Genomic DNA, 27972 nt, shown 5'->3' with positions numbered 1-27972 from the left:
GCCAGTTCCCCTCCCCCTCCTCCCGCAACACTTTATCCCCCTTCCTCCCTCCCTCCATTCGCTTTTTGTCTCACTCCCTTTCTCTCCCTCCATCTGTCAGCTCACTCAGATTTCTGCATCCGAGTCGGGGGAGTGAAGTGGCGGTCTCCCATGCAACAGTGAGACAGTCAGAGGACAGCGGTGGGTCTCTGAGAGGGGGTGCTTGTTGACAAGACTTGTGTGTTCACCTTCATCCGCCCACCGTTGTCCCTCTCCTCCCCCTCCTCCCTCTCCTCGCTGCCTCTCCTCCCTCTCTCCAGAGGACAGGCACTTTCTTGCGTTATTTGCATAAAGAACCCCGTCATCCGTAGCAACCGGTACTTTCACTGTGCACCAGCACACAAAAGAACACTGGGTGGAAAAAACTTCAGCACAGACTTAGTAGGATTAGTCAAAGCATGTTTTTTTTATTGTGTTACAAATGCTGAGATTGACATCCGTACCGGAGTGATCCAGCTCCTACACATAGGTTTGCTGCACTGCCTAGATACACATGCAGTAGGCAGGCTATAGAGGTACAGAGAGGCGTCATTATTGGAGTCAGTGATCAGAATGAGAAAAAAACCCCTCTCCACACACACATACACTTCCCTCACGTCATTCCCTCTTCCCCATCCATCCTTTCTGCTTCTAATCCCAACCACCCATCCAGCCATCTATCAATACATTCATCCATCTCTTTATCTGTCCATCTATCAATACATTCATCCATCTATGTATCTGTCCATCTATCAATTCATCCAGCCATCTGCACCTCAATATGGGGTTAGTATCCTTTCTAATATCAGAACGCTAAGAAACATCCTTCATATCATGTGTGCCTCTGCAACTGTTCAGAAGCAGTTCATTTGCCTACGTCCCACAGTTGGAGACCACGACTGTACGCCATTGGTTTCTATGATCAGTGTGAAGCTGAGTCTAGAACCCAGAGTCTCATGTCAGGTGTATCTTGGTTACAGTGTGTAGGAAAGCTACAGGGATGTCTTGTGAGGTGAGGTACAGTTACAACAGTGTACACTCTAGGCACTACTTCATCTCAAGAGAAGAACCAGCAGCTGGTCAGGACATGGGGTGGCAGCTGGTGGCAGTTGAAGGCAGCTGACCCGACGAGATAACAGACGATTGAAGACGGTTTCCGAGCTTGTCTTCATCAGGCACATCATCACACACATACCACACACGGCTCCCACCTCCTCATCACCTCTCCTCTGAGACAGGGGAAGAGTGGGTCTTCTCCACGCCGTGTTGAGCTAGTACACCCCCCCACCCCCCAACCCCACACACACGCACCACCGGGGCTCACCATGAAGCTTTCCGCCCCGCCCACCTCAACGTCCACCCCTACACCCCCCGAGAGAGGCTGAGGAGCTGGAGGAGCAGAAGCTTCCTCTCTTCAGATGAACAGGACATCCAAATGATATTCAAGTTCAGATGCATCCTTTCGTGAGAGAGTTTGCCATGTCATGCCTAAGTGGATTTAACAAGCTTTTAAGATGCACTCGTCTCTTCTCAGCTGCATCCTCAATACTCTGTGCAAAGACACACACACACACACTTTCTTAACTTTCTCTTCTGCTGTCTAAACTTTTGTTTAATCTGGGAAGGGGAAGATGGAAGGGTACCCCCCCCCCCCCCCAACCCTGGAGAAGGAGTATTAATATGCTTGTGCTTTACTTCCATCCTACCCTGACTCAGTCTTCAAAGCTCTTTATGAGTTCAGAAATGAACCCTTAACTTCTGGGTATGTAGTTCAGACATGATCAGTGACAGAAGACCCTAACGATGCGAGTAGCCCTTTCGCTAGGCAACATGACCTGGAGGAAGAAGGGAGGACATTCTGTCATTTCTAGGGATCAGGGGTCAATGAGGGGTCAGAGGTCAAGGAAGGAGGCTGGAGGCAGAACTGTGGGACAAAGACAGCTGATTGGTTGTTCTGAGTAAATTATGTAATCTGCACTGTATATCACCGAAGGTGTTGTCTGACTTCTACTCGCAAACATCCTCATCAGCCATCTCCCAGCCACCCTGCAGGCCTCCTCCCCTCCTCCTCCCTGGGTCAGCCAGCCGTCTTGAGCCGTCTCCCCTGGTTCTCCCAGGTGGGGCTCAGAGGATGCTGACCCTCTCGGTGAGCCCCTGCATGTCAGCGTCCTCCCCGGCCTCCTCCTCGTCGGAGCCTGGTGTGGGCGGAGGGGGCACCAGGTGCTGGGGGTAAGCCAGCGTGTGCTCGCGGGCAAACATCTGCCAGCGGCTGTCGTCACTCTCATGGGTGATGTAGCGCTCGCCAAGTTTGGACTCCAGCTCCCTGAGGTCCAGCCATGCATCATAGTCCTGGAGGAGGAGGGGAGGAGGGGAGAGAAGGGGAAGGAGGAGGAGAGGGAGGGAGGGAAGAAGGGAAGTCAGGAATCCGTTCTCTGGAGGTAATTGAGGTCACCTGGAGGTAGGTATGTATGGAGGATGTGTACCTGGAGGTAGGTATGTATGGAGGATGTGTACCTGGAGGTGGGTATGTATGGAGGATGTGTACCTGGAGGTAGGTATGTATGGAGGATGTGTACCTGGAGGTGGGTATGTATGGAGGATGTGTACCTGGAGGTAGGTGTGGCTCAGACTCTTATCTACGCTGTATCGCTTCCTCATCTTCACCTGCAGCAGGTTGTTGATCAGGTCGATAGCTGGAATGGACACGTCACACATCCTCAACATCACCCACGCTCAACGCTTGGATCACACAGATGGAGTGTGTGTGTTCATCCCTGTGTGTGCGTGTGTGTGTGTGTCCTACCGTCAGGGGAAATCTGTTTCCAGGGGTTAGGAGGGTACATGAAGGCAGCGTTATGGATCTGGTCGTTGATATCCTCATCTTCATTGAAGGGGAAGGTTCCACTGAGGCTCACATACATGATGACCCCCACCGACCACATGTCTAGGGAACGGTTGTAACCCTGGAGACGGAGACCAAACGTTAGAACTGCTCACGGTGACAGAGAGAATTGAGTGTGGAGCCATCTGCGGTTGGGTAGCTTTATGTCAAAGTGTACTTCAGATGTAGCTGGCATTGGAGATGGAGACTGACATAAAAAGTCACAGTGTATTGATGAAGCTGATCCTGAAGATAAAGAAGGGGATATACAGTATATAGAGATATACACAGAAACAGATATAGAGACAGAGATAAAGAAAGAGATAGATATAGACAGATGTAAAGATGGAGATCATGACAGACGTGTATTTGGGATGTAGCTGGTACCTGGTTCAGCAGGACTTCAGGTGCCAGGTAGGCAGGTGTGCCCACCACAGAGCGACGGAACGACTTCTCCCCAATGATCCTGGCAAAGCCAAAGTCACACAGCTTCACCTGGGGTGAAGGAGGACGGAAGGAGGAAGGTAATAGCTTTTTTAATAGTTTGTTACGGTTTGTGTGTGTGCGTATGAATGTGTGTGCATGTGTGTGTACGTGTGTGTGTGTTTTCATGTGTGTGTGTGTGCGAATGTGTGTGTACGTGTGTGTGTTTTCATGTGTGTGTGTGTGTGTGTGTGGGTGCGAATGTGTGTGTGTACTTGTGTATGTGTGTGTGTGTGTGTGTGTATGTGTGTGTGTGTGTGTGTGTGTGTGTGTGTGTGTGTGCATGTGCGTGTATGAATGTGTATGTGTTACCTACCTGAGGGAAAGGTTCAGCTGAAGCCAGCAGCACATTCTCAGGCTTCAGGTCACAATGGACGATGTTCTTGAAGTGCAGGTGCCTCAGAGCTGCCAAGATCTGCACACACACACACAGACACACAAATGCACGTGTGTACGCACACACCCACAATCATACACAAGATGTCGGTTACAGGTTTGACAGGAAATAGGTAGATGTGAGAGAAGCGAGACTAAAACACTGAAAAACATCCTTGAGAAACTCCCCACACAAGTCAACATCCTACAGTTCATCAAAACACAGAGAGAGACAAACACATGCATCCATACACTCCCATACACACATTATTGCACACTTGCACCTACATTCTTGTGGTTCTGCCTTGGCACTCATTTGTTTTTTTTGTGCTTCATGTTTTGGCTGCCCGCAATGTTTGGGGCTATCTCGTTGTTATGATCAGGGACCTATGCACTTTTATAAAGCTCTCTCTTGGAAGTCGCTTTGGATAAAAGCGTCTGCTAAATGAATACATGTAAATGTACATTCGTACATCTTGCGCATCACACACCCCACCACCCCTACACACACACACACAACTTCTGTACCTGTGTGATGAGGAATTTGGTGAGCCTCTCAGGCAGTCGGCCCTTCTCACTAGAAAGGATCATCTCCAGCATGTCGCCATGGAGCTTCTCCATGACAACAAACACCTTCTCTGGGGTCTCAAACATGCACTCCAGGTTCACTATGCCCAGATGACGAAGACTCTGAGAGTGGAGACGAGACAAGAGGAGGGAGGAGGAGAGGAGAGAGAGGTTCATACAGATAGCTGTTCTGATCACTGTAATTATAGCTTGACTGTGGTGGTACCAGTAGTAGAGATACAGTGCCCTCCAAAAGTATTGGAACAGTGAGGCGAATTCCTTTATTTTTGCTGTAGACTGAAAACATTTGGGCTTGACATCAAATAATGAGCGTGAGACCAGAGATCAACGTTTCAGCTTTTATTTCCAGGTATTTACATCATGATCTGATGCACAACTAAGAAAATATCACATTTTGTTTGAATCCACCCATTTGTCATGTGATCAAAAGTATTGGAACAGATATACTTAAAACATATTTAAGTGAATAAGACTTAATATTTAGTTGCAAATCCTTTGCTTTCAATAACTGCAGCAAGTCTGTGACCCATTGACGTCACCAAACTTTTGCATTCTTCCTTTTTGATGCTTTCCCAGGCTTTCACTGCAGCCTCTTTCAGTTGTTGTTTGTTTTGTGGGGTTCCTCCCTTCAGTCTCCTCTTAAGCAGGTAAAATGCATGCTCTATAGGGTTTAAGTCTGGAGATTGACTTGGCCAGTCTAATACCTTCCATTTCTTGCCCCTGATGAACTCCTTTGTTGTTTTGGCAGTGTGTTTTGGGTCGTTATCTTGCTGCATGATGAAGGCTCTGCCAATCAGTTTGGTTGCATCTTTCCTTAAATTGGCAGACAAAATGTTTCTGTAGACTTCCGAGTTCATTTTGCTGCTGCCATCATGTGTTACATCCTCAATGAAGATTAATGAGCCCGTCCTAGAAGAAGCCATGCAAGCCCAAGCCATGACATTACCTCCACCGTGTTTCACAGATGAGCTTGTGTGTTTGGGATCATGAGCAGTTCCTTTCTTTCTCCAAACTTTAGCCTTTCCATCACTTTGGTAAAAGTTAATCTTTGTCTCATCAGTCCATAAAACTTTGTCCCAGAATTTTTGAGGTTCATCTCTGTACTTTTTGGCAAATTCCAGCCTGGCCTTCCTATTCTTCTTGCTAATGAGTGGTTTGCATCTTCTGGTGTAGCCCTTGTACTTTTGTTCATGAAGTCTTCTGCGAACAGTAGATAGTGATACCTTCACTCCTGCCATCTGGAGGTTGTTGCTGATCTCACTAACAGTTGTTTTAGGGTCTTTCTTTACAGCTCTCACAATGTTTCTGTCATCAACTGCTGATGTTTTCCTTGGTCTACCTGTTCGACGTCTGTTACTTAGTACACCAGTAGTTTTCTTCTTCTTCAGGACATTCCAAATGGTTGTACTGGCTATGGCCAATGTTTCTGCAATGGCTCTGATTGATTTTCCATCTTCTCTAAGACTCACAATTGCTTGTTTTTCACCCAAAGACAGCGCTCCGGTTTTCATGTTGTTTTCACCTCTGAATACAGTCTGCATAGACAAAACCTATCTTACCCAATCTGAACCTGAGTGTAGACATTCAGTGGTATTTATTGATTGAATAATGTATGTAATAGGACACACCTGGGCAACAAAACACACCTGTCAGTCATATGTTCCAATACTTTTGCTCACGTGACAAATGGGTGGGTTCGAACAAAAAGGTGATATTTTCTAATTTGTGCATCAGATCCTGATCTAAATACCTGGAAATAAAAGCTGAAACGTTGATCTCTGGTTTCACATTCATCGTTTGATGTCAAGCCCAAATGTTTTCAGTCTACAGCAAAAATAAAGGAATTGGCCTCACTGTTCCAATACTTTTGGAGGGCACTGTATAGCAAGGAATGACTCAAGTGAATGATGCTGTATTGTTAATCATTGTCTCCCCCTGTTGGTCAGTTATGGTATAATATTGAATGCCTGTGTTTGTGTGCCTGTGTGTGTGTGTGAGTGTGTGTGTGTGTGTGTGTGTGTGTGTGTGTGTGTACCTGCAGTATGGCCACCTCGTTCCTCAGTTGGCTCTCTTGTTTGGTAGGGAAACGCAGTTTGTCAATTACCTTGACCGCCACATCACGCCCTGTCTTTCTGTGTTTCCCTAGGAGAGAAAGAAGTGTGTGTGTGTGTGTGTGGGGGGGGGGGGTGGTTATGGAAGGGAGGGAGAAGGGACGGGAGGAGGAAGGATGCAGTAGGAAAAAGGGAGAGGGAGGAACGGAAGAGTGAAAGTGTATGTGAGGGAAACGAACGAGGAAGACAGAAATGGAAGGATGGAGCAAATGGGTGGGCGGAGGGAAGACCAGACACCTGTGAGATTCTGAACTCCATGAATGAGCTCTCCTGACTTAGTTCCTGTTTTCAGGACTTACCTCCGTAGACCACTCCAAACTGGCCTGAACCCAGCACCTCATCAGCAAAGATCTGGTACACCATGCCGATGTCCACATTCTCCACGATCTGACTGTTAGAGACGGAGATGCTAACTGACGCTTGTCCTGGGAGTACAGAAAGAGAGAGAGACAGAGAGAGAGGGAGAGAAAGAGAAGGAGAGAAAAAGACAGCGAGACAGTGAGAGAGGAAGATAGAGAAGGTGAGAGAGAGAGAGATAGAGAGAGAGAGACTCAGCAGTCCACTATGTCTCCCGTCATATAGAATCACAACAATGCCAATTCCATTGGAAACTGTCTGTGTCGAAGTAACCTCCCCCAATGTCCTCCCTCCCCATTCTCTCCCCTCCCCCTCTGCCCCTCCACCCCCCCTGCCATTGTTCAGACCCTCCCCTTACTGTGGGGGGTGTGTCCCTCCGCGGGCGGAGCGTCCTGGAAGATGACGGGCATCAGGGCCTGGCGAATGGCGCTCTCCCATGCCTTGGCCACCTCCCGCCCCACGCCGCTATTGGGCGCCACGTTACTGGGGGAGGGAGGGGTGGGAGGGGAGCCCTGGGGGAGGGAGGAGTGGGTGGGAGCGTGCATGTTGGGGTCCTCGCCCACGAAGTAGCACATGGTGCCTGTGATGATCTCAAAGCAGTGAGGCCTGGTGCCGGGCGGGACCAGGGTGAAGTCACCCGCCGGACGCACCTCCAGGACCTCTGATAGGGGGATCTCCTGGAGGGGGTGGAGGGGGGAGGTGGAGGGGGGGGTGGAGGCATGGAGAAACGGAGGGTAAGGAAGAGAGTAGTGTGGACGAGGTGAAAGGAGAACCATGGTCTCTCATGAAATAAAGTAGCTTCCCCTGTTTCATCAGTGCTTAAAATGTGTTGCTACGGCTGTTGCAATGTTTTTTATTATCTTGTAGTACTGGTTGCTATGGCTGTTGCCATGGTTTTACACTTTGCAAAACATTGTTGCTGTGTGCGTTCTTATGGCTTCCTAAGTTGTAGTACTTGTTGCTACGGGTTAGTTCTATGGTTTTCTACCTTGTAGTACTTGTTGGTGGTGTTGTTCTGGAAGAGGATGATGCACTTGCAGTCCAGTCTCCAGTAGTGCTTTTTCCTCTGTGGAGGAGGGAGGGAGGCAAGGAGGGAGGGAGGGAGGGAGGGAGGGAGCGTGGGTGGAAGGGGAAGACGAGGGGGTCATGGGGTCAACCAGGGTTTACTGCGGGTTCAAAGGTCGAGCCCGGGTCCAGAGGAAAGGACCCGTAGAAGAAGGAGGAAGACCGACTGGAAGGCGAATGAGGTGAAGAGGAGTGGAGGAGGACGAGGAGGAGAAAGGAGGGGAGGACCAGGACAGTGGATGAAAGGAAGTAGGAAGGGAGAGAGAAGACAGGAGGAGAGTTAGGAGGAAGAGACTGGGAGAACAGGTTAGCATCAGAGATTTCTCATAGGAGGAAAGTTACAGCAGACTGAAGTCACAGAAGAAGCTTCTAGATTGAATGTGGCCTTGATATCATACTTTTCCGCAGTATATTTTTCTCACAGAATATTTTTCTCTTTCTATTAGTCTCTCTCTCTCTCTTTCTTGCCACACATCTTTAAACAGAATACAGTGTGAAAGGTCACGGCTACCACAGGCTGGGATTCAAAAACAACAAATCAGAGAAGGAAAGATGAGTGAAAGATAGATGGATGAATAAATAGACGACACAAGCATTTATGTCACAGGTAAACAAACCAAACCTATTTCTGTTGAAAATATGCTTTCAATTTCACCTGGCCTTGACCTTTTTACAGGCTGCAATTGGCAGCAGACGTGAGGTGACCCAGTGTGTGTTTGTGTACGTGTGTTCAGTATCGGTGTGGGAGCAGGAGTCGTCGAGTGTCACCACTGTGCAGGTTTGATTGTTTGTGTGTGTGTGTCTTTTTGTGTGTGCGTGTACCAGGGTGTGTAAACCTGCGTGTGACACTTATATGTTTGTAAATGTGTGTGTTTATGTGTGTGTGTGTGTGTACCAGTGTGTCCTTGTTGCTGTAGTGGACCATCCAGCCCTCCTTGATAGCTGTGCTGGAGCGGCGTGTGGTCTGCCTCATCGACTGCACCACTCTCATCAGAGGGATGTTAGCACTGCAACAGAGACAGAGCCTGTGATTACAGGGTGTGTGTGTGTGTGTGTGTGTATCAGTGTGTGTGTGTGTGTGTGTGTGTATGTCCATGTGTGTGTGTGTGTGTGTGTGTGTGTACCTCTGGTCTCCCCCAGTCCCATGCTGGCTGCTCTCAGGAGAGAAGGACCCAGGGATGCTGCAGGATTCATCTGAGTCGTCCATCAGACACGACCTGTCCGAGTCTGAATACTCACTACACTCCATAGGCTCTGGGTCTGCACTGGGACTCAGTATGTCTGGGGAGGAGGGCAGGGAGCAGAGAGATAGAGGGAGAGAAAGAGGGGAGAGGAGGGGGTGGAAATGGAAAAGTGGATCAAGAGAAAGTTAGCGAACAGGTTTACAGCTCTGGCCTCAATGTTTCCTTGTCTGACTGGCTAGAAGACAGTCACACCAGCTGTACTGCAAGACAAGACAGAGGCATATGGAGGCATCAAGTTAGGAACATGTGACAAAGCAGAAGCATGAGGAAGTATGTTCCATACTTACCACTGTTACTTCTGCTGTCTGAGAACACAGAAACACACCATATGCAGCAGGTTAGTGTGTAGCGTGTGGAACTGCACAGCACTTCTCTGTGTACATGTTAACTGTTTAGGTTGACAGTGGGTTATGGTGTTGAAGGTAAATTGTTGAAATAGAATACATACATGAAGTGAGGCAGGTCAACAACCACAGCTGGGTTTCAAAGCAGTGAGGGAGACACACTCTTCAAGCTTACATTCAGACACACACATACACATATCAAACACACACACACATACACTCACCTATAGTTTCTCCCAGACAGTCGTTGGGCACCTTGTACGCACAGCGCTTATGGCAGTTAAACTTGCAGTCTAAGGAAAAAAAGGAAAGAAATTAGGGGTATTTTTTTTCTGTGCTTCACACTGCCACCTTAAAATAAGAAAGTCCTGGGTTTGATTCCCACTTGGGGCCTGTCGATGCTCAGGTGGGCTGACCAGGTGGGCTGACCCTGCGGGGCTGACTGGAGTTTGCTTGTTATCTCCTTGCTCACACGTGTTCCCTCCACAAAGAACCCCAATAAAGACATTCAGAACAGCCCACCTCACCTCCTGGCTAGCCCACCTCACCTCCAGGCTAGCCCTCCTCACCTCCAGACTAGCCCTCCTCACCTCCAGGCTAGCCCACCTCACCTCCAGACTAGCCCTACTCTCCTCCAGCCCAGTGTACCCACCTTTGCACTGCAGGCCCTGTCTGAAGAGCCCTCGGAGCAGCCTCTTGCAGTACTGGCACACAGTGGGCCGTGTGTAGGAGTGGATGGCGAAGGTGTGGGGCACCTTCACCTTGCTCATCAGGATCTTATCCAGGTGGACCGGGCGCCCCGTGTAGAACCGCCGAGCCTCGCTGGGAGTCCTCGGCTGGGAGGGGTAAAGGTTAGCTAGAAGGCAGGGCTCTGTGTCTGTGTGTTCCTGTGTGTGTACCTGTCTGTGTGAGTGTGTGTGTGTGTGTGCCATCGTCCTACCATCTGTGTGTGTGAGCGAACCAGGCTGGTCTCCTCAGTGCAGATGGAGCTGGTTCCTGTGCTGCTGATGGAGTCCGTGGTGGAGAGACGCAGTGATTGGCTGCTGGTCAGGGAGGTGGTGGACAGGCGCCGTTTCCGGGCGCCACTGCAGTTGTTGGGGATGCTGAACGCACAGCGCTTGTGGTAGTTCAGACCACAGCCTGCAGGGGGAGATAGAGGGGGGAGAGAGGGAGGCAGAGGACAGGGAGAGGGCAGGGGACAGGGAGATGAGAGAGGGGTAGGGAACATATAATATTCAGTTAGCTAGAGACTGTGTATAATTTCAAACTTTTAAATACATCTCTCGCCCTCTCTCCTCCCATTTCCTCTCCTTCCCTCTCCCCTACTTATTTCTCTCTTTCTTTCTCTTCCTTTAAGTCCCTCCCTCCATTCCTCTCTCACCGTCACATTTGAGTCCCTGTCTGACCAGTCCAAACAACATCTCTCCACAGTGGTCACAGAAGGCGGGGGCGCGGTAGGAGTGGACGTTGAGGGCGTGGGGGCGGATCTGGAAGTCCTCGAAGGTGGCTGCCGCTGAGGAGGGAAGTAAAGGCACAAACACCAGCCCGCAGTCAGATGGGAAAACAACCGCAGTTCAACCATACTTCATACTTCATGGTTCAACCTTGTTTCAACCTTCTCATAATTAGGGGATGGAGCAGGAAAGGAAATATTTCTGGTATCTTGACATTCCACAAAGCTGTCACCACATTGAAAAAAACGGAGAGAAAGACTGAGGAAGGCAGGAAAGAATGAGAGGAGAAGAAGAGAGGATGACATGGTAGACTCTGTGGCCACCAGAGGGCGCCACCAGATCCAGGTCTTTCACGGTTCAGTAAGCAGAGTGTGAGAGGGAAAGGAACTGGAGGAGGAGAGGAGGAGAGGTAAAGGAGCTGGGGGAGGAGAAAAAGAGAGGAGGAGAAGAGGAGAGGTAAATGAGCTGGAGGAGGAGAGGAAGAGAGGAGAAGAGGAGGAGAGGAGAGGTAAATGAGCTGGAGGAAGAGAAGAGAGGAGGAGAGGTCAAAAAGCTGGTGGAGGAGAGGTAAAAGAGCTGGAGGAGGAGAGGAGGAGAGGAGAGGTACATGATCTGGAGGAGGAAAGGAAAGGAGGAGAGGAGGAGAGGAGAGGTAAAGGAGTTGGAGGAGGAGAGGAGGAGAGGTAAAGGAGCTGGAGGAGGAGAGGATGAGAGGAAAGGTAAAGGAGCTGGAGGAGGAGAGGAGGAGAGGAGGAGAGGAGGAGAGGAGGAGAAGAGGAGAGGACCAACCTGAGAGCACCACCTCCACCAGGTCTCCCTCCTGGATGTCACAGGCAGCTTTGACCAGCTGCAGGATGTTGTTGGTGCCAGGGTCATGTTTAAACAGCAGGATCTTGTCATACATACCATAGAAGCCACACTCAGGAAACTGAGAGAGGGGAGGGGGGGGGGGTGGCAAGAGATAAGGGGGCGAGAAAAGTGGATTGACAGGTGAATATTTGATTAAATCCTCTTGTCTTCAAACTTTTGAACACACACATATATACACACACACACATACATACACGCGCACATACAGAGACACTCATAGTGGGAAAGCCAAGCTAATTACATAAACAAACAGAATCATATCTGATGCAGTCAGTCACACACAGAATCACTGAGCACCATTGCCTGGCAACCACCTAAACTGCCAGCCAGTCGTCCAATCATAGTCACTGTTGAGCGGGCAGTAGTTTAAAATGACAGTTACAGGAAGTAACACCGACTCATAGCCAATCAGGTGAAACGAGAACAGCCAAACCCACAGACTAAAACTGAACATAATCTGGGAGGTGGAGAATGAGTTGTGATTGACAGGTAAGCTCTGTTACATAGAGACACAGACACAAGGGAAATACTATCTCTTACTGTAGTCTTATGACATCTGAGCACTCACACACATATACATGTATGCACACACAATGATGATTTCTTTAAAAAATTGAAGAAGTTCCTTCCTGTGTTCTTTTTCTCTCTTTGTCTCTCTCCCTCCCGTTGTTCTCTCCCATCTGAGTCACATTTCCCATGATTCCACCAGCCCATCTGTGGAGCCTCCACTAACAGGAAGAGGGAACCCTGTGCTCTGCCTTGAACTGACGTGCACGCGCACGCACACACACACACACACACACCCACGCACAAACACATCTGAGCTCCAGTGCTTGACTTGTCCTCCTGCCAAACTACACAGTGTGTCTGCAACCACCACACCTTTCAGCTGGCCTGCTACTGGTGCTGCTTTCTCTCTCATACACAAACACACACACACACACACCAATGAACACAAGCAGTCTAGTAACCCGTAACACAGACACACTCCAAACATACAGACAGCTCCAAGGGCTGCTGTTTTTCTTCATCTCTCTGTTTGTCTGTCTCTGTCTCACTCACACAAATACACATAAACACACACAAAAGACCACCATCTGCACCACAGCCTGCCTGCCTGCCTGCCTGCCTGCCTGCCTGCCTGCCTGCCTGCCTGCCTGCCTGCCTGTCTGCCTGCCTGTCTGTCTGTCTGTCTGTCTGTCTTTCTTTCTGTCTGCCTGCCTCATACTCACTACCTGCCTGTGGGACAGCACAGAGATATCACACTCAGGGCCGTACGCAGGCCCCAAAAAATACTGAGGTCATGAGTCAGAACTTCTAGGCGGGTTCGGGGGCATGCTCCCCCGGATTTTTTTTAAATTACATTATTTAAATATGGCCATTTTCTCTTATTGAGTCTTAAGGAGCAAAAACATCATCATTATGACATTTCAATATGGGGCGGTGTGGAGCTTTTGAAATTTTGAGGTAAACATGGGGCATTCTGAGGCTTTTTGAAGGACCTTTATGGGACTCATGAAGTAAGGGCAAGTTACCACAATTTTTTTTAAATTATTATTATATGGCAACGACGGTACGAGCGTTTTGATTGGATAACGGGTAGTCACCCCAGCGTGTTGCCCTCCTCGCCGGTCAATACGGATCCGTATTGCCCTCTGACGTCAGCTTCAAAATGAGCGATATCGACGAGTCAGCTGCTGAGTTTTACTATCCAGATGATGCTGAAAAGCTTTGTCATCGAAAGTGAGGATGAAGACCAGACTCTTTGAATCACTTGTGTCGTTATTTTGTGATGAAATTAAAGCCATTTTAGCAGAACCATGTTGTCCGCTTTCTATCAAAAGTAATGAGTTGCTTGGCAACACATGAAACACACCGTGAGAAGACTTAAGAGCTAGCTACAATTAGCCTAAAGGTACCATTTATTTTCGTTTACAAAATGAAAAGAATCTAAAATTGCCATATAATAAACTACTTACTAACCTCGACCGTTCGGTCATGCCGGGAAATATCAAACTGAGGCTGGAACGTATCGACCGAGCGATAGCGAGTCAGTTTGATATTTCCCAATTGCCACTGAATTTCATTTTCAATCAATCACATCAATGACATATCATATCAATCGCAAAATGAATGTTGATTCAACCGGTGGAAATTGATTGACCACCGGTACAGTACTGACGGAGTTAACCAAACTTTGATTTGATGTTTCCTTATCTGAGTAGTACGCTGCTGCAATACAATATTTCCACATGAAAATGAATCTTTCTTCTCACAGTCATCTGCCACTTAAACTTCTCTTAACCTACATGTTTAGTTTGCTGCGCTCCTCTTCCAGTGACTGTAACTAACATAGGCTATTCACTAACAGTAGCGGTATGTCTATGGCGGTAACATCAGCGTCCGACTTGTGTTTGGTGGTTACCATAACGACAGTACGTTTTGTTGATGACGCGCAGCACATATGTCCAAACTCTTGAGCTACTCGGCTCTTCAAGTATAAAATCACGTTACGGTTTGTGGGAGACCAAGATCATCGTCCTGCAGTCAGTTTCACGTGTACTTTATTTTGAGTTTATATACCACGATTTAAGCAAAAAAAAAACAGAAATACGAAAAAAAATACCGAGGACACGACCTCGGTGTCCTCAATGGTAGTTACGGCCCTGATCACACTCACTACCTGCCTGTGGGACAGCACAGAGATGTCACACTCACACACACACTTCCTGTCTGTGGGAGAGCACAGTAATATCAGCATATTCATAAGTGTGTCCACCTGTTCCCTGCTCCACTGATTAGCCTAAATAACCAGTCCATGCATGTATGCACACACACACATGGGCAAGCAAGGGAAAAAACACACACACACACAGATCCACCCATGTGTGTAATGTGGGCAGCAATGTAAGGGGGCGTGTGTGTTTGTACAATGCTTAAGGACAATAGAAGGGGTCATAGCTGCTTAGGACAGAGAGCTGGCAGCAAGCTAGCGTCTCCGTGTTGCCATGGTAGCAGTGTCTTTGGGTTGCAATGAGATCAGGTTACCCGCTTGGCCTCTCCTCGGGCCACCAACTCTATTATGACTCTGATCAATTATGGAAGCCCTCCCTCCTTCCCTCAATCCCTATCCATCCCTCCATCCATCCTGCTTCCCTCCTTCTCTCCATCCTTACATACTCTCTCCCTCTCTTCCTCCACCAGCTGGTCTTAGTGTGTCTGTATGTCACTGGCCAGTCTGTTCTGTCTGTGATGTCACTAGCTAGTCTGTTCTGTCTGTGATGTCACTGGCCAGTCTGTTCTGTCTGTGATGTCACTGGCCAGTCGGTTCTGTCTGTGATGTCACTAGCTAGTCTGTTCTGTCTGTGATGTCACTGGCCAGTCGGTTCTGTCTGTGATGTCACTGGCCAGTCGGTTCTGTCTGTGATGTCACTAGCTAGTCTGTTCTGTCTGTGATGTCACTAGCTAGTCTGTTCTGTCTGTGATGTCACTGGCCAGTCGGTTCTGTCTGTGATGTCACTAGCTAGTCTGTTCTGTCTGTGATGTCACTAGCTAGTGTGTTCTGTCTGTGATGTCACTGGCCAGTCGGTTCTGTCTGTGATGTCACTGGCCAGTCGGTTCTGTCTGTGATGTCACTAGCTAGTCTGTTCTGTCTGTGATGTCACTAGCTAGTCTGTTCTGTCTGTGATGTCACTGGCCAGTCGGTTCTGTCTGTGATGTCACTAGCTAGTCTGTTCTGTCTGTGATGTCACTAGCTAGTGTGTTCTGTCTGTGATGTCACTAGCTAGTGTGTTCTGTCTGTGATGTCACTAGCTAGTGTGTGCTGCCTCTCACCCTCTTTCCACCAAAGCAAGCCTAGTTCTAGCTCTAGACTAGTGCAGGTTCACAGCTGGTTCAATTTGCAAACCTTCAAAGAACAGGTTTGCTTTTCCACAGGCTAGAGTGCCACATCGCTATGTCACTGTATTCATCATACACGTCTCCAGTTCCCCAAGTGGTGCTCCTGGCTTCACAAGCCTACTTTGGCATCAACATTCGAGTTGTACAATGATTTTGTTCTGCTTGTTGCGATTATGTAGCCTGGCTGCCAGCCCAACTTCTCCCCGCCCCAAAAAAAATTTGGTCGGGAAGTTGGGTCTGGAGGGTCTCGTATTGGGGACCAACTACAGAAAACCAGAATCTGGGCGAACCAATTAAATTGCCAGGGCGGGCTTTATACGATGATGGACAGATGATCAACAGTGACGTAATCACCCACGTCACAAAAGAGCGCTAAAGTTGAATTCGTTTTGAATTGATTTTGAATTTGAATAGATGTTTATTGGCCATGAAAGTTTGCACAGACACGGAATTTACTTTGGCAGGAGAGCCTACCTAGGCAGCCATCATAGGCGCCCACCAGAAAGATTACAGCAAAGCATAACATGAGACAAGATTTTGACAAACATAGCTACCGCTGGAGATCTGGGATGTTATGATTCTGCCATTGAGTCTGTTTTAGAAGACATCGACAACGCATTAATTTTGAAAGAGGAACAGAGAGACGCAATCAAGGCATTTGTCGATGGAAAATATGTTTTTGCCGTCCTTCCTACGGGATTCGGTAAAAGTTTAATTTATCAGCTGGCCCCAATGGAGTTGTAATCCTAAACGGAGAACTTGTTCGTATATGCATTGCCCTTTATTGTTTCGCTCAAAAAGGTTGACCGTGTGAACAAGTACTCTCCCTACCCTTAAATTAATTTTACAACACCGGCAAAAATCGTTTGTATTCATTCTTCAAGCATACTTCAAGTCTGCTTGTAGTTTAGTTCTGTTGACAACAACTATGTGGTGCTTAACATACGTCACATACTCTGTTGCTCTGATTGGTTGTAGATCTATCCAATTGAGCGAAGAGGCATTTGTTTTCCAGGCTCGTTTGAAACACGCCCTGTAGTCAAAGCCCAACGGAGAGTTCTCAGACTCATATTCTGACTAGAATTATGAGTATGACAACGTCAGGCTAGAGATTATGCTGGATTTGCTGAAATACAGGCTTTGTTCTTGAAGCTCCCCAAAGTTTACTTTGTATTTCCACTGAGGACCACAGTGCAAGAAGACAGTTTGTCTCCTCCACGCATCACTGTTTAGATTTTGAGTCTGTAAAACAGGTTGATGCCAAAGCTGAGTGACCCCAGGTGCACCAGTTGAGCTAACAGCTAAAGCTAAAATCAAGTGCACTCTAACTCTGTTCCTGTCAGCTGACTGGGTGTGACCACCTCCTTCTGCCACTCATCTAGAAAGCAGAACAGCTACTACTACAGTTACAACAGCTGTGTGTGCAGCACACTCCGCTGCACACACACACACACACACATAAACACACTCATACATACACACACACTGGACGCACACGCACACACACACACAGATATTTTATAGACATAGACACCCACGGACACACACACACACAAACACACACTGCACAAACAGGTTTATAACATTACCAGGAACACAGTTACGTACACAATGTGCACACACACAACACCAAACTACACACACAGTCACTTTCTCCAGGGAGGGAGGGACTCCACACTGTTGACACAGTCAATAAGAACAATCAGCCTTATCTCAGGACCTGTTAAATCAACTGAACTGAAAACACACGCACATACATACATACTCTGAACAAACACACACACTCATAAAAAACACACAACCAAACACAACAACATAGATACACATGCAACAACAACATACAGTACCAGTCAAAGGCTTGGACACATTTTCCCATGTGTCCAAACTTTTGACTGGTACTCTAGATACACACACAGTCAGAACAAACACACACAACAGTACACACCCATGCACACACTCACACACGTGCACCTTTTTTGATAAATGAATAGGATTGGTGTCATGGAAAAAGCTCTTTCAGAGTGAAATAAGACCTCAAGGAGCATTGTATTGAACTACCCCCTTACTTACGCACTTATACACAGTAACACACACACACACACATCCTGTGGCCATGCCAGGTCTCCTCACTGTTATCAGCTTGTTTACTCGTCTGTTTCCTTGTTTCTCTGACTTCCAGCGCAGTCACCTGATCATGTGACCACCTGGTCATTTGATCTAGATTGTATTAGGTAGCTGGAAGCTGTCTGGGCCTTTGTTCTGCACATGCTCAGACAGAGTGGGGTTTGCACCATGCTCCGGTGACCTGGTTCTGATCCGTCTTCACCTGGCAGAACCAGACTGGGTTGACCCAGAAATACCAGCATGTGATGCTGAAATGTGCTGAGACATCCACATCTGATGTTGACCCAGAAATTTGATGTGGTACCAACATGTGACTTCAAACTAATCCATAGCTACACTCAGCAGAGTTGTTGACACACATGCACACACAATCCGTCTCAGGATCAGTTCCACAGGTCAGTTCTGGATTAGAGGTGTGGGTTGGACAGAGGTCCATCAATGTGTCAGTAATGACAGCTGTGACCACATAGTAGCCCTGTCTAGTGTGCCTTCATGCACTGTGCAGTGAGGAGCTGGCAGTGAATGGGTGAGTTTCGACTGTGAGTACAGCACTTGGCTGTGGTTAAAGAGCTGAGCCTAGAGAGCCAATGTGATGCACTATAAATGTCCATCTGAGCTGTGAAGAGCAGAGAACATGACAGTCGGATCAAAACTATTTTTGTCCTTCCCGCTCTCTGCCACTTTGTCTGTGAAGTGTTGTCGTGTTGGCCCCAAGGCTCTGGCGGTGAGCTATTTATCACTGAATCTAACAACGATCAGCGACAAACAGCACCACAGGTCTTCCAGCTCAAACTGAATCTAACTTGTGCAAGTCTTAGTAACTAGGGACTGGAGAGTATAAAAATATGAATAGAACATTTAAAAAAGAGAGACTGAAAGAAAGAAAGAACGAAAGACAGAAAGAAAGAGACTCATGTCTGAATGAGTGAGTGACTTGCCATCCCAGAGAGAGGTGACGTGGGTAATGCCAGCCGCAGGGCTGAGGAGAAGAGAACCACCCAGTCCCCATGAGGAAGTCCCCTCGTCTTGACACTGGTCAGAGATAACATCACACAGAGATACACACACTATGACTGCTATGTAAACCACTGGGACATAAACTGTGACGACACACTTGGGCAAGGTGTATGTCTGTGTGCGTCAGTGTTTGTGTGTGTGTGGGTGTGTGTGTGTCTATATCGGTTTGTGTGTGTGTTTATCCAGTCTGGAAAGTCCTTGCATTGTTGGGGCAGTCCCTGTAGTAGAACCATAAACTAACCATTCCCTGTTTTGACACGTGCAGAGGAGTTTAGACAAGGACCTGAAAGAGACCTACGGAGATTGACAGTGATGAAGAGACTCTTAATGAGGCGTTGCCACGGGGACCAGGTCCCAAAGACGTCACCGAGCTGGCCTCGTTAGCGCCCAACAACGACTTGGCTTGACGTGGGAATTTCTTGTCACCTTTTGTGTGTGAGCAGTGATGGAACAAACTCAGGAGAGAAGGACTATTTTTAACCTTCCGTGATGTCACTGTGACGGAGTCATGAAAGACACGAGCGGAATGCCAGCTATTCCTGCCCACTATCTCCCCAGTCAGCACCTCCCTGTCATATCAAGTTAGGGAAGAAGAGAGAGAGGGAGAAAAAGGGAGGATGAAAGGGAAAAAGAGAGGAATGGAGGGAGTAGAGGGAGGATGAAAGGGAAAGAGGTAGAGAAAATAGGAGGAGGAAGAAACCGAGAGAGAGGCAAAGGGAAGGAAGAAGGGAGGAAGGGAGTAAGGGAGGAAGAGATAAAGACAGAAAGCCTCATGTACTAACGCTTTTGCGCCCACTTCAGGCGTATTTGTTTCGCAATTTGCGCGTAAAAGCATGGCGAGGCATGTACAAACATGCCACACTGAGGTAAAAGCGCAGACTGCCGGTAGCGGGAACTGAAAATGGCAAATTGCGCGTTTCCGTGTCATGCATATTCACAGGAGGGTCAAGGGGAAAGTGGGAGTTTCCCATAAAGAGATGGGAATTGATGCATAGAGTGGGCCTAATTATGTATTCCGTGGTATGAACAAAAACGGACAGTGAAAGCGCACCTCTTTTTTGCGGTGTAAAGCACAATGCGCAAATGCCTCCTGGTGAAATGGCAGCCGTAACCCGAACCAGACGAAGACATAGCCCAAAGGATTTTTGCCACAAGAATCACACTTTTTGAGTTGATTGAACACGAAATCATTACGCATTACAGATTAAGTAGCCATGCAATATTACAGTTACTGGAAGAAATCAAAGATGACATCGAATCTCCGACTCAGCGTTCACATTCCATTCCAGCAGTTGTTAAATTCCTTGCTACATTACAAATATTGGCATCAGGATCATTTCAAACAGTCATGGCTGTTTTGACTTTGGTGGCTGATCCATGCTAGAAAGAGAGAATAGGCCCATTCAATTGCGCGTTTAAATGCTTGCAAAGTATGGAATAGTGGTCGGAGAATAGGCTGATTACCCGATGACCTTCAGGTTTCGTAAATGCGACGTAAACTGAAGTATCACAGCGTGCGCAATCTGCGGGTTGGCCATGGCGATGGCGCTAATAACGTTACGTTTGCAAATGTACGTACATGAGGCCCAGAGTGACAATATTTGAGCTACAGAAGGAAGTATCATGTAGAGATAATGCTGCCGGATCGGGTGACTACATATTTCCATCAGGGAGAGGTGTGAATAAGGACTGACGTCAACATGCACTCACACATACTCACACACGTACACACATGAAACAGATAAGGAAGGGCGAGGTGAAGACAGGGAGGAGAAGTCACCTTCTCCTGCTGGAGGTGAACTGTGAGAAGCTGAACCAAGCCTACATACAGCAAGGTGTTGCTCTACTCTTCTCTACTGTACTCTGCTCTTCTACTGTACTCTACTCTAATCTGCTCTGTTCTACTCCACTCTGCTGATCTTCACCCCTCACATCTGTGATATCTTCCTGTTTGCATATCAACTCAGAGAATAATATTCCCCTGTGCCACCCCCCCCCCCCCCCCACCACCACCGCCCCAATACACACACACACACCACACACACACCACACACAAACAATCATACACACGTGCACACCACACACATGCACACACACAGAGGAAGGGTTCAAGGGTAACAAATATAGTATTTGTAGGATTTCCTGTCAGGATTCAATTCAGTGTGTGTCTGTGAGTGTGCGGCATATGTGTGTGTTTCTTTGTGTGTGTGTCTGTGTGTGTAATATATAATACAATAATAATCCTGCACATACACTTGCAGTCCTTTCAGTAAGAAGACACCTAGACTGTTGCTCATACCGGTAAAACACACAGTCGGATACAGAGAGACACAGACACACTCATACACAGACATGTACAGACACACTCAAACAAACACACACACACAAAGAGACACAGACAGACCTACATATACACTCACACATCTGGACAAGTGCCTCATAACACGTTGCTATATCAGTGTACTGCACAGGGCTTAGGGTTAAGTGCGTTTGTGGTTGTGTGTGAATCTATGTCTGTGTACGTGCATGTATGTGTGTGTGTGTGTGGGGGGGTGTATGTGCAGAATATTCGCTGACTAATACAATTGTAAGCTGTGGAACTAGTTGGTGTGTACTGCAGCTTGTCACAGAGAGAACCTGGCTTACATACCAAACATGGCAGCTTCAGTATAGCAGAACACACACACACAGCAGCAGTGTTAATGGTCACATGACCCTCAAACACACACACACACACACTCAGTGGTCTGTATGCTTGACCAGTTTACACAGTAATATACTGCTAAGCTAAACTCACAGAAACATAGTTTTGAACACACAACCCTACAGGTAACACCTACGATACACACACGCACGCAACCATCACACACAGCCCAATCAACACAGATATCCTCCATACACTTACACAAACACACACAAATTTACATGCACGTACACACCTACTGTGTGTGTGAGAGGGGAGTCAGGTGAGGGGGGGGGGGGGGTTCTTAGACGGGGGTTAAGAAACAAAGCATCTCTTTCTGTTCAGGGGAAAGAAGGAGGCCAGTAGGAGGGGTGGGAGAGAGGGAGGAAGGAGGGAGGGAGGAGTGGGAGGAGAGGTAACATGAGTCCAGCAGGAGAAGGTCTGGGGAACCATGCTCTGCTGCTCCAAAAGGAGCCTGCCGCCCTCACTCTCATTCTCTCCATCCCTCTCTTCACCCCTCACTCCAACACCACTCCCTCCCCCTCGCATGGGATTTCCCTCTCTCTCTCTCTCTCTCTCTCTCTCTCTCTCTCTCTCTCTCTCTCTCTCTCTCTTCTCTCTCTCTCTCTCTCTCTCTCTCTCTCTCTCTCTCTCTCCCTACCTCTTTTACCATCATGGCTTTCCACTGACTCTCTCTCTTTCTTTCTCTCTTCTCCCCTTCCTCCCATTTGATCTCCCCCCACTCTCCCCCAATCTCAGTAAGCCGATAGGAGTTTTAGTTTGATCCCCAGGGCTTCTCTCTCTTTCTCTCTCTCTCCATTCTGTCCCTCTGCCTCAGTGTCTCTCTAATCTGTCTATTGTGAAACTACCACAGGGACTCTCCAGGTAGAACCAAACATGTGACAGCTAAACACACGTACACACAGACACATGAGCGCACACAAACACTCTTCCATGCTGGAGGCAACGATGGCCACATTGCTGTGATGTGAGTCATCATCTGTTTCTTTATGATTGCCACCCCCTTCCCCCCCTGCATGTCTCCCCCCTCTACCGGGTTGTTCGCCTCTCGTTCACTCCTTCTTTCTTTCTCTCCTTCTTCTTCACTGTCCTACTGAGGCTTTTTATCAATCAACTGAAAAACAGAGTAGAAAGAGAGTGAGAAAAGAAAGCGAGAGGGAGAGGGAGAGGGTGTGGGCTAAAGCCGAATGCTGTAGCTAAGTCATAGGACATGCTGGATCCCTGTTTCTCTCTCTCTCTCTCACTCTCTCCATCCCTCACTCTATTTCCCTCTATTTCTCTCCCTCTCCTTACTTGCTCTCTTTCTTTTACGCACACCGACACACACTGTCCCTTATTTTCTTTCAACGTTGATGTCATGTGTTTACCTACTGATGTCACACTACTCCTCCCCATATTCACACACAGAATTACAGAAACACACGCACACACACACACGTACAGAAACACACATGCAGACACACTCACTCAACCCACTCTTATTTTCCCTTTCCCCCTTCCACCTCTACCATAAATACCTCCTACCCCACCTTCCCATCAGCCCCACCTTGGCCTGCATCACACTGACCTCATTGTGGCCTAAAAGCACACCCCTTCCCCCAACCAGCACTCAAATACCTAACACAACTATAACTCTATACCTAACCTTGCTGGCCGGGGTCACTGGCCAGTCTGTCTCGCCTGGGTTAGTCTCTGCATCCAGGGTTGGTCTTTCTGATCTAGGTTGGGTGTTGTCTCTCTGCCAGTGTTGGTGTCTCTGTACAGGGTTGGTGTCTCTATACAGGGTTGGACTCTCTGCCAGGGTTGGTCTCTCTGGCTGGTAGCAGTTCTCCTGGCAGGGCTGGGAAGCAGGATTACAGCACAGACCCCTCCTGTCTCTGGCTAATCTGGATCTGGATCATAAGGTCTCTGAATCACAGCAGCTATGCAGCTTCAGCAGCGGTCTGAATGAGTTCACTGTGGGAGTGATCAAAACACACACACAGACACGCTCGCACACAAACACACAGACACACACACGCTCACACACAGACACACACACACGCTCACGCACTTACACTGACCCAATACATGATCAAACACAAAAAAAGAAACATTTCACAGTTTACACGTGCCACTATTTCTCTCTCTCATCCCTCTCTATTGTTCCAATATTCTCTGTCTGCCTATCTGGTTTCCAGTCAGACTATCTGCCTGTCTGTCTTCCAGTCAGACTATCTGCCTGTCTGTCTTCCAGTCAATCTATCTGTCTCTCTCCTGCTCTGACAGCATTGCGGCTGTTTTAAATAGTCAAATGAAGGAGTGTGTAGCTGGCTTTCAGAGGGCCACAGGAAACAGACATCATGCAGAGACGCTTCGCTAGCATGCAAACAACAGAGGAAGAGAGAGTGAAGAGAGGAAAGAGAGGAAAGAGAGGAAAGAGAGGAAAGAGAGGGAAGTGGAGACCGAGAGGGTAGAGAGAGAGACAGAGAGAGAAGAAAAACATTAGGAGAGAGAAGAGATGGAGATAAATGGATCAGATAGAGAGATGGATAGACAGACAGAGAGATGGACAGACAGACAGAGAGATGGATAGACAGACAGAGAGATGGATAGACAGACAGAGAGATGGATAGACAGATAGAGAGGATTAGTGGTTTGAGGTGGAGGTGAAAGGGATCCACGGTTTGTTGTTCTAACATCAGATCCCATTCAAATTCAGGACACCATATCCTGTTGAAAGAGGAAGTAGAGGAGCGGCAAGATCAAGCCGTCTTTATCGAGTCTGTCTTTGTGTGTGTGTGCATCTGTGTGTGTGATGGACCACTGCCACCTCTATCGACACACACAGATGCACACACACACAAACATGCAAAAGCACATACACAAACACACATACGTTACTGTAACAAACGAATCAAATAAACAAAAGCCTTTGGGTCTGATAAGTGCACCAGAGTAGCCCTGAGACTGAGTTGTATAATGGAAGACTGACCCTGAGACTGCATTGTGTTTCTGTGTGTGCGCATGTGTGTGTGTGAGGTAGAGAGGTAAAAAGAAAACTATGCGTGTGTCTGCGTGCCTGTGTACGTGTGTGTGTGTGAGGTAGATAGGTAAACAGGAGATGGTGTGTGATCACGTTCCTGGGAACAGTTTCTCCAGGGACCCAGATAAAGGAACACGCCATTCCAGAACAGAGGTGAAAACAATAGCTGCAGCTGTGTGTGTGTGTGTGTGTGTGTGTGTAAGCCACAGTCCAGCTGGAGTCTACTGTAACTCTTCCTATGTACAGCTCCTTGTTTAGCCAACTTGTTCCTCCACACACACACACACACACATTGAATACCTCAGACCTAGCTACTTTGACAGCAGAGGATGGAGAGGTAGAGTAGGGGAAATAGAGGGAGGAGGAAAAAGAGAGGGATGCTAAGGAGAGTAGGAGGAGTGGACTGAAGGAGAGGGAGCAGGATGAGAGGAAGGAGGAGGAAGTAGCTCGCCCCCACACAGGAAACAGAGCTCATTTCCTCCTCTTTATCCCTCAAACAATAGAGGAGAGGTGAGGGAAGGATAGAAGAGAAGAGAAGAGAAGAGAAGGAGGGTTGAAGAGAGGAGAGGAAAGGTGTAGTGGACATCAGCTCTATAAGCTGTCCTGATTGGTCTGGCCATCCTCCAGCTTCTGGCACTGGAAAATCTGATAATCTAATCATCGCAGAGTAATTGGCTGATAAAAAAACAGTCCTTGCACTGATTGAAAAACCGTGTCTTGCTTCAAAATAACCGATTGTACGACAAGTATTGATAAACAGTTCCACATGACTGAATGCATTCAGAGTTCCACGCAATCAGGATTAGTCATCTTGTTTGTTTGGTTAACAGTAAATATGTAACACACTGAGAGAAAAACACAGACACAGATTCAGATCCCCCTTTACTATAAACTTCTAATTGTAGCTCATCTACGACTCAACAGTTTAATACCTGCCATGAGCTGAGTTTGTTCCTGAGTGGTTGTCACTTCTCCACAACCACACTGCTGCAGTACACTGATACCGTTCTGTTTGTAATTACAGGCATGCCAAAAGGTGATTGGGTGACTGTGGCATTAGCACACCCAGACGTAACAAGCAATGTTTTTTTGTTGTCAGAGATATATAGTTAATGAGGTGTGTGTTTTTTGCTGTTTTTTCAGCCAAAGCCATACTGCTAGTGACGGTGACAGTCCTGTGACGCTCACGCTATGCCAAGTTGAGAAAACACTGCCTGTGTGTGATTTGTATGACACACCGTCATACAAATCACACACAGAAAGGTAGAGAAGGCTTTTCACCATGTAACACAACGTCAACACACCCAGACATACAGTTCCTCCACACCCCCACCGACACATACAGACCGACACATACACACTCACTCACTTCATAAATCCAAATGTTGTCCTCCTACCTTTTGGTCAACGATAGAACAGGCGATCTGTTTGACGTAGGCCAGGTCAGCAGTTTGGGGCAGCAGAACCGACTCCCTGGTCAGCCCGATCTGGATGATGAAGGACACCCCCGCCGGTGTGGGGGGCAGAGGGGATGACATGGAGCCCCCGGGCCCAGGCCCAGCCCCCAGGTCCACCGTAGTGAAGCCATGTGAGGGCGTGGGCGGCATGGCCATGGGCGTCCCCTGCTGAAGGACCACAGAGCCTGGAGGAGAGGGGCCTCCCGTGGGGAAGAAGACCTGCGACAGGGGCCCCGACGACAAACAGGGGCTGGCGTTGGCCATGGCTGGAGCTCAACACAGACACACACACACAGGCAGGCGTGTGAGCGAGTCCTGAAAGACCTTCAGCACACACGCTTCAAATGAGCTCCCAGAGCAGGGGAGTGTGAAGGTGTGAACGAGTTGACTCACACACACGTTCAACCACACTCGAACACAACCACACACACACAGAGACAGCGTCCGTCAGAGTGTCCAAGCTCCCGTGTGTGCTGTGGCCAGACGTCTCAGTGGAGCAAGGGAGAATTCCTCATCCAGGAAGTTGCTCTCTTCCTCTCCTTTCTGTCCTTCTTTCTTCTTCTCTTTTTCCCTCTCTTTCTCTCTGTGTGCTCCGCACTCACACGTCTTCTTTCCTGGTGTGAACCAGGCAAACGTGAGCAGAGTAAATGAGTCACTCATAAAAGAGAGCAAGAGAGAGAGAGAGAAAGAGGACAAGAAACTGCCCCCCTTCCTCTTTTCCTACCTTTTCTCCCGCCTCCTACTCCCCCCTCCTCCTTCCTCTCTTCTGGAGAAGTAGTCCTGTAAGGGAGAAAGTCAAAACTCTGCCAGGAAATGTTGAGAGGACAGAGAGGCCAGCAACAGGATTCACTTTGTTGTCCTTTCCTCTCGGCTGTGCAACAAAATGGCTACCCAAAGCAGGAAACTGAAAAAGTGAGGGAGAGAAAGAGAGATAGAGCTTGGCTTTTCTTTAACAAGTCTGAGCCCTCTTTCAGTTTCAGTCCAAGTTTACGCTTTTCTGTAGAAAAGCAGAGAGAGAGAGAGAGAGAGAGAGAGAGCTGTGAGAGGTTACCTCCCCCTCCCTTCGGCACCCACCTCCCTGGAGTCAATGGTTCAAGGAGGAAGTGAGATGCCTGACAGGGCTGCCTGCCAATGAGATGAGAGAACTCATGTTCACGACTGTCCCGCCCACTCTCTGGCTCTCCTCCCAGGCTCTCCTTCTATCCTCCCTCACTCCCTCTCTCCTTCATGCTGGGGTCATTTGTCTTGTTTACTCCCTCTCTCGGGCTCTGCTTACACTGCCTCAGGGGCCAACTCTCTGCTCACACAAAACTCCCTCTGTCTGTTTCTCTCTTCCTCTTCCTCTCTTTCTTTTTCTTCCTCTGGCTTCTCTTCCTTTCTCTGTCACTGTCTCTATCTTTCTCTCTCTCCCCCGCCCTGGCTCCTGTTTTCCCTCCTATTAACAACACCCCTCTTCAGTCGGTTTCTGTATCAATAGTTTTCCTTTTTTTAGCTCCTCTCTCATTCCCTCTTGGCAGAGTCACACGTCTCCCTTTGTGTCAGTGTGTGGGAATGGATGTGTGTGTATGTGTTTCAGTGCATGGATGTGTGTGTGTCTTCTCCCAGCCTCTGTGGTAACAAGCATGTTCAGTTGGGGAACTCCAGTGCACCATTAGTGCCTGGAGTGAGTGGTGTGCCTGGTTCCTGTGTAACAGGACACTAACTACTGGTTCTGAGGTGACCACAAGCATGCATTTGACTGATCCCACCCTTGACCAAGCCTTATTTGAGTAAACCAGACTGACCTGTGTGGTTTCTCCCTAGAGCCTGTTTAACTGTAAACTCTTCCGCCCACTCTGTTATCATGGAATGACTAGGAGGCTAACCCGTTAAAAAGACATAGTTGAAATAGGACAACAATCCTGTCTCTCTTATTAACTGTAACTTCTAATTTGAGTCTGCAGTGCTCATATCTA

The 27972-nt window shown here is 48.0% G+C and overlaps 1 protein-coding gene across 3 annotated transcripts; it reads right to left on the bottom strand.

The window, feature by feature from the left end:
* Window positions 1–421: 421 nt before the first annotated feature.
* prkd2 (protein kinase D2) lies at window positions 422–27379 on the bottom strand. 3 transcript variants are annotated; one of them, XM_047035444.1, is made up of 20 exons: window positions 26742–27379; window positions 25958–26631; window positions 11710–11848; window positions 10848–10979; window positions 10407–10606; window positions 10119–10302; window positions 9691–9759; window positions 9410–9427; window positions 9003–9159; window positions 8774–8885; window positions 7802–7879; window positions 7172–7490; window positions 6756–6881; window positions 6381–6487; window positions 4286–4447; window positions 3699–3797; window positions 3287–3394; window positions 2822–2981; window positions 2626–2711; window positions 422–2367 (listed from the first exon to the last, which is right to left on the bottom strand). In XM_047035444.1, the coding sequence occupies exons 2-20, from the start codon at window positions 26279–26281 to the stop codon at window positions 2143–2145; spliced, it is 2805 nt and encodes a 934-aa protein (XP_046891400.1). In that variant the 5' UTR covers window positions 26282–26631; window positions 26742–27379; the 3' UTR covers window positions 422–2142. The 3 variants fall into 3 exon arrangements, with proteins under 3 accessions (XP_046891400.1, XP_046891401.1, XP_046891402.1); XM_047035445.1 differs by having other exon boundaries at window positions 25958–26623; window positions 26742–27109; XM_047035446.1 differs by lacking the exon at window positions 9410–9427 and having other exon boundaries at window positions 25958–27109.
* Between the last annotated feature and the right edge of the window lie 593 nt (window positions 27380–27972).

Source organism: Hypomesus transpacificus, chromosome 15 (genome assembly GCF_021917145.1).
Source record: "Hypomesus transpacificus isolate Combined female chromosome 15, fHypTra1, whole genome shotgun sequence".
Taxonomy (NCBI): Eukaryota; Metazoa; Chordata; class Actinopteri; order Osmeriformes; family Osmeridae; genus Hypomesus; species Hypomesus transpacificus.
Note: the sequence above shows the minus strand (reverse complement) of the source record. Positions and strands in the feature narration are given on the sequence as shown.

What these genes read in the sequence shown, in the direction of transcription:
- prkd2 (XM_047035444.1), bottom strand. Translation starts at nt 26,281, where the DNA reads ATGGCCAACGCCAGCCCCTGTTTGTCGTCGGGGCCCCTGTCGCAGGTC. An exon ending in CCAAATTCCTCATCACACAG is followed by an intron (nt 3,798 to 4,285) that starts GTACAGAAGTTG and finishes GTGTGTGTGCAG; the next exon opens with ATCTTGGCAGCTCTGAGGCA. An exon ending in CAGCTGAACCTTTCCCTCAG is followed by an intron (nt 3,395 to 3,698) that starts GTAGGTAACACA and finishes CCTTCACCCCAG; the next exon opens with GTGAAGCTGTGTGACTTTGG.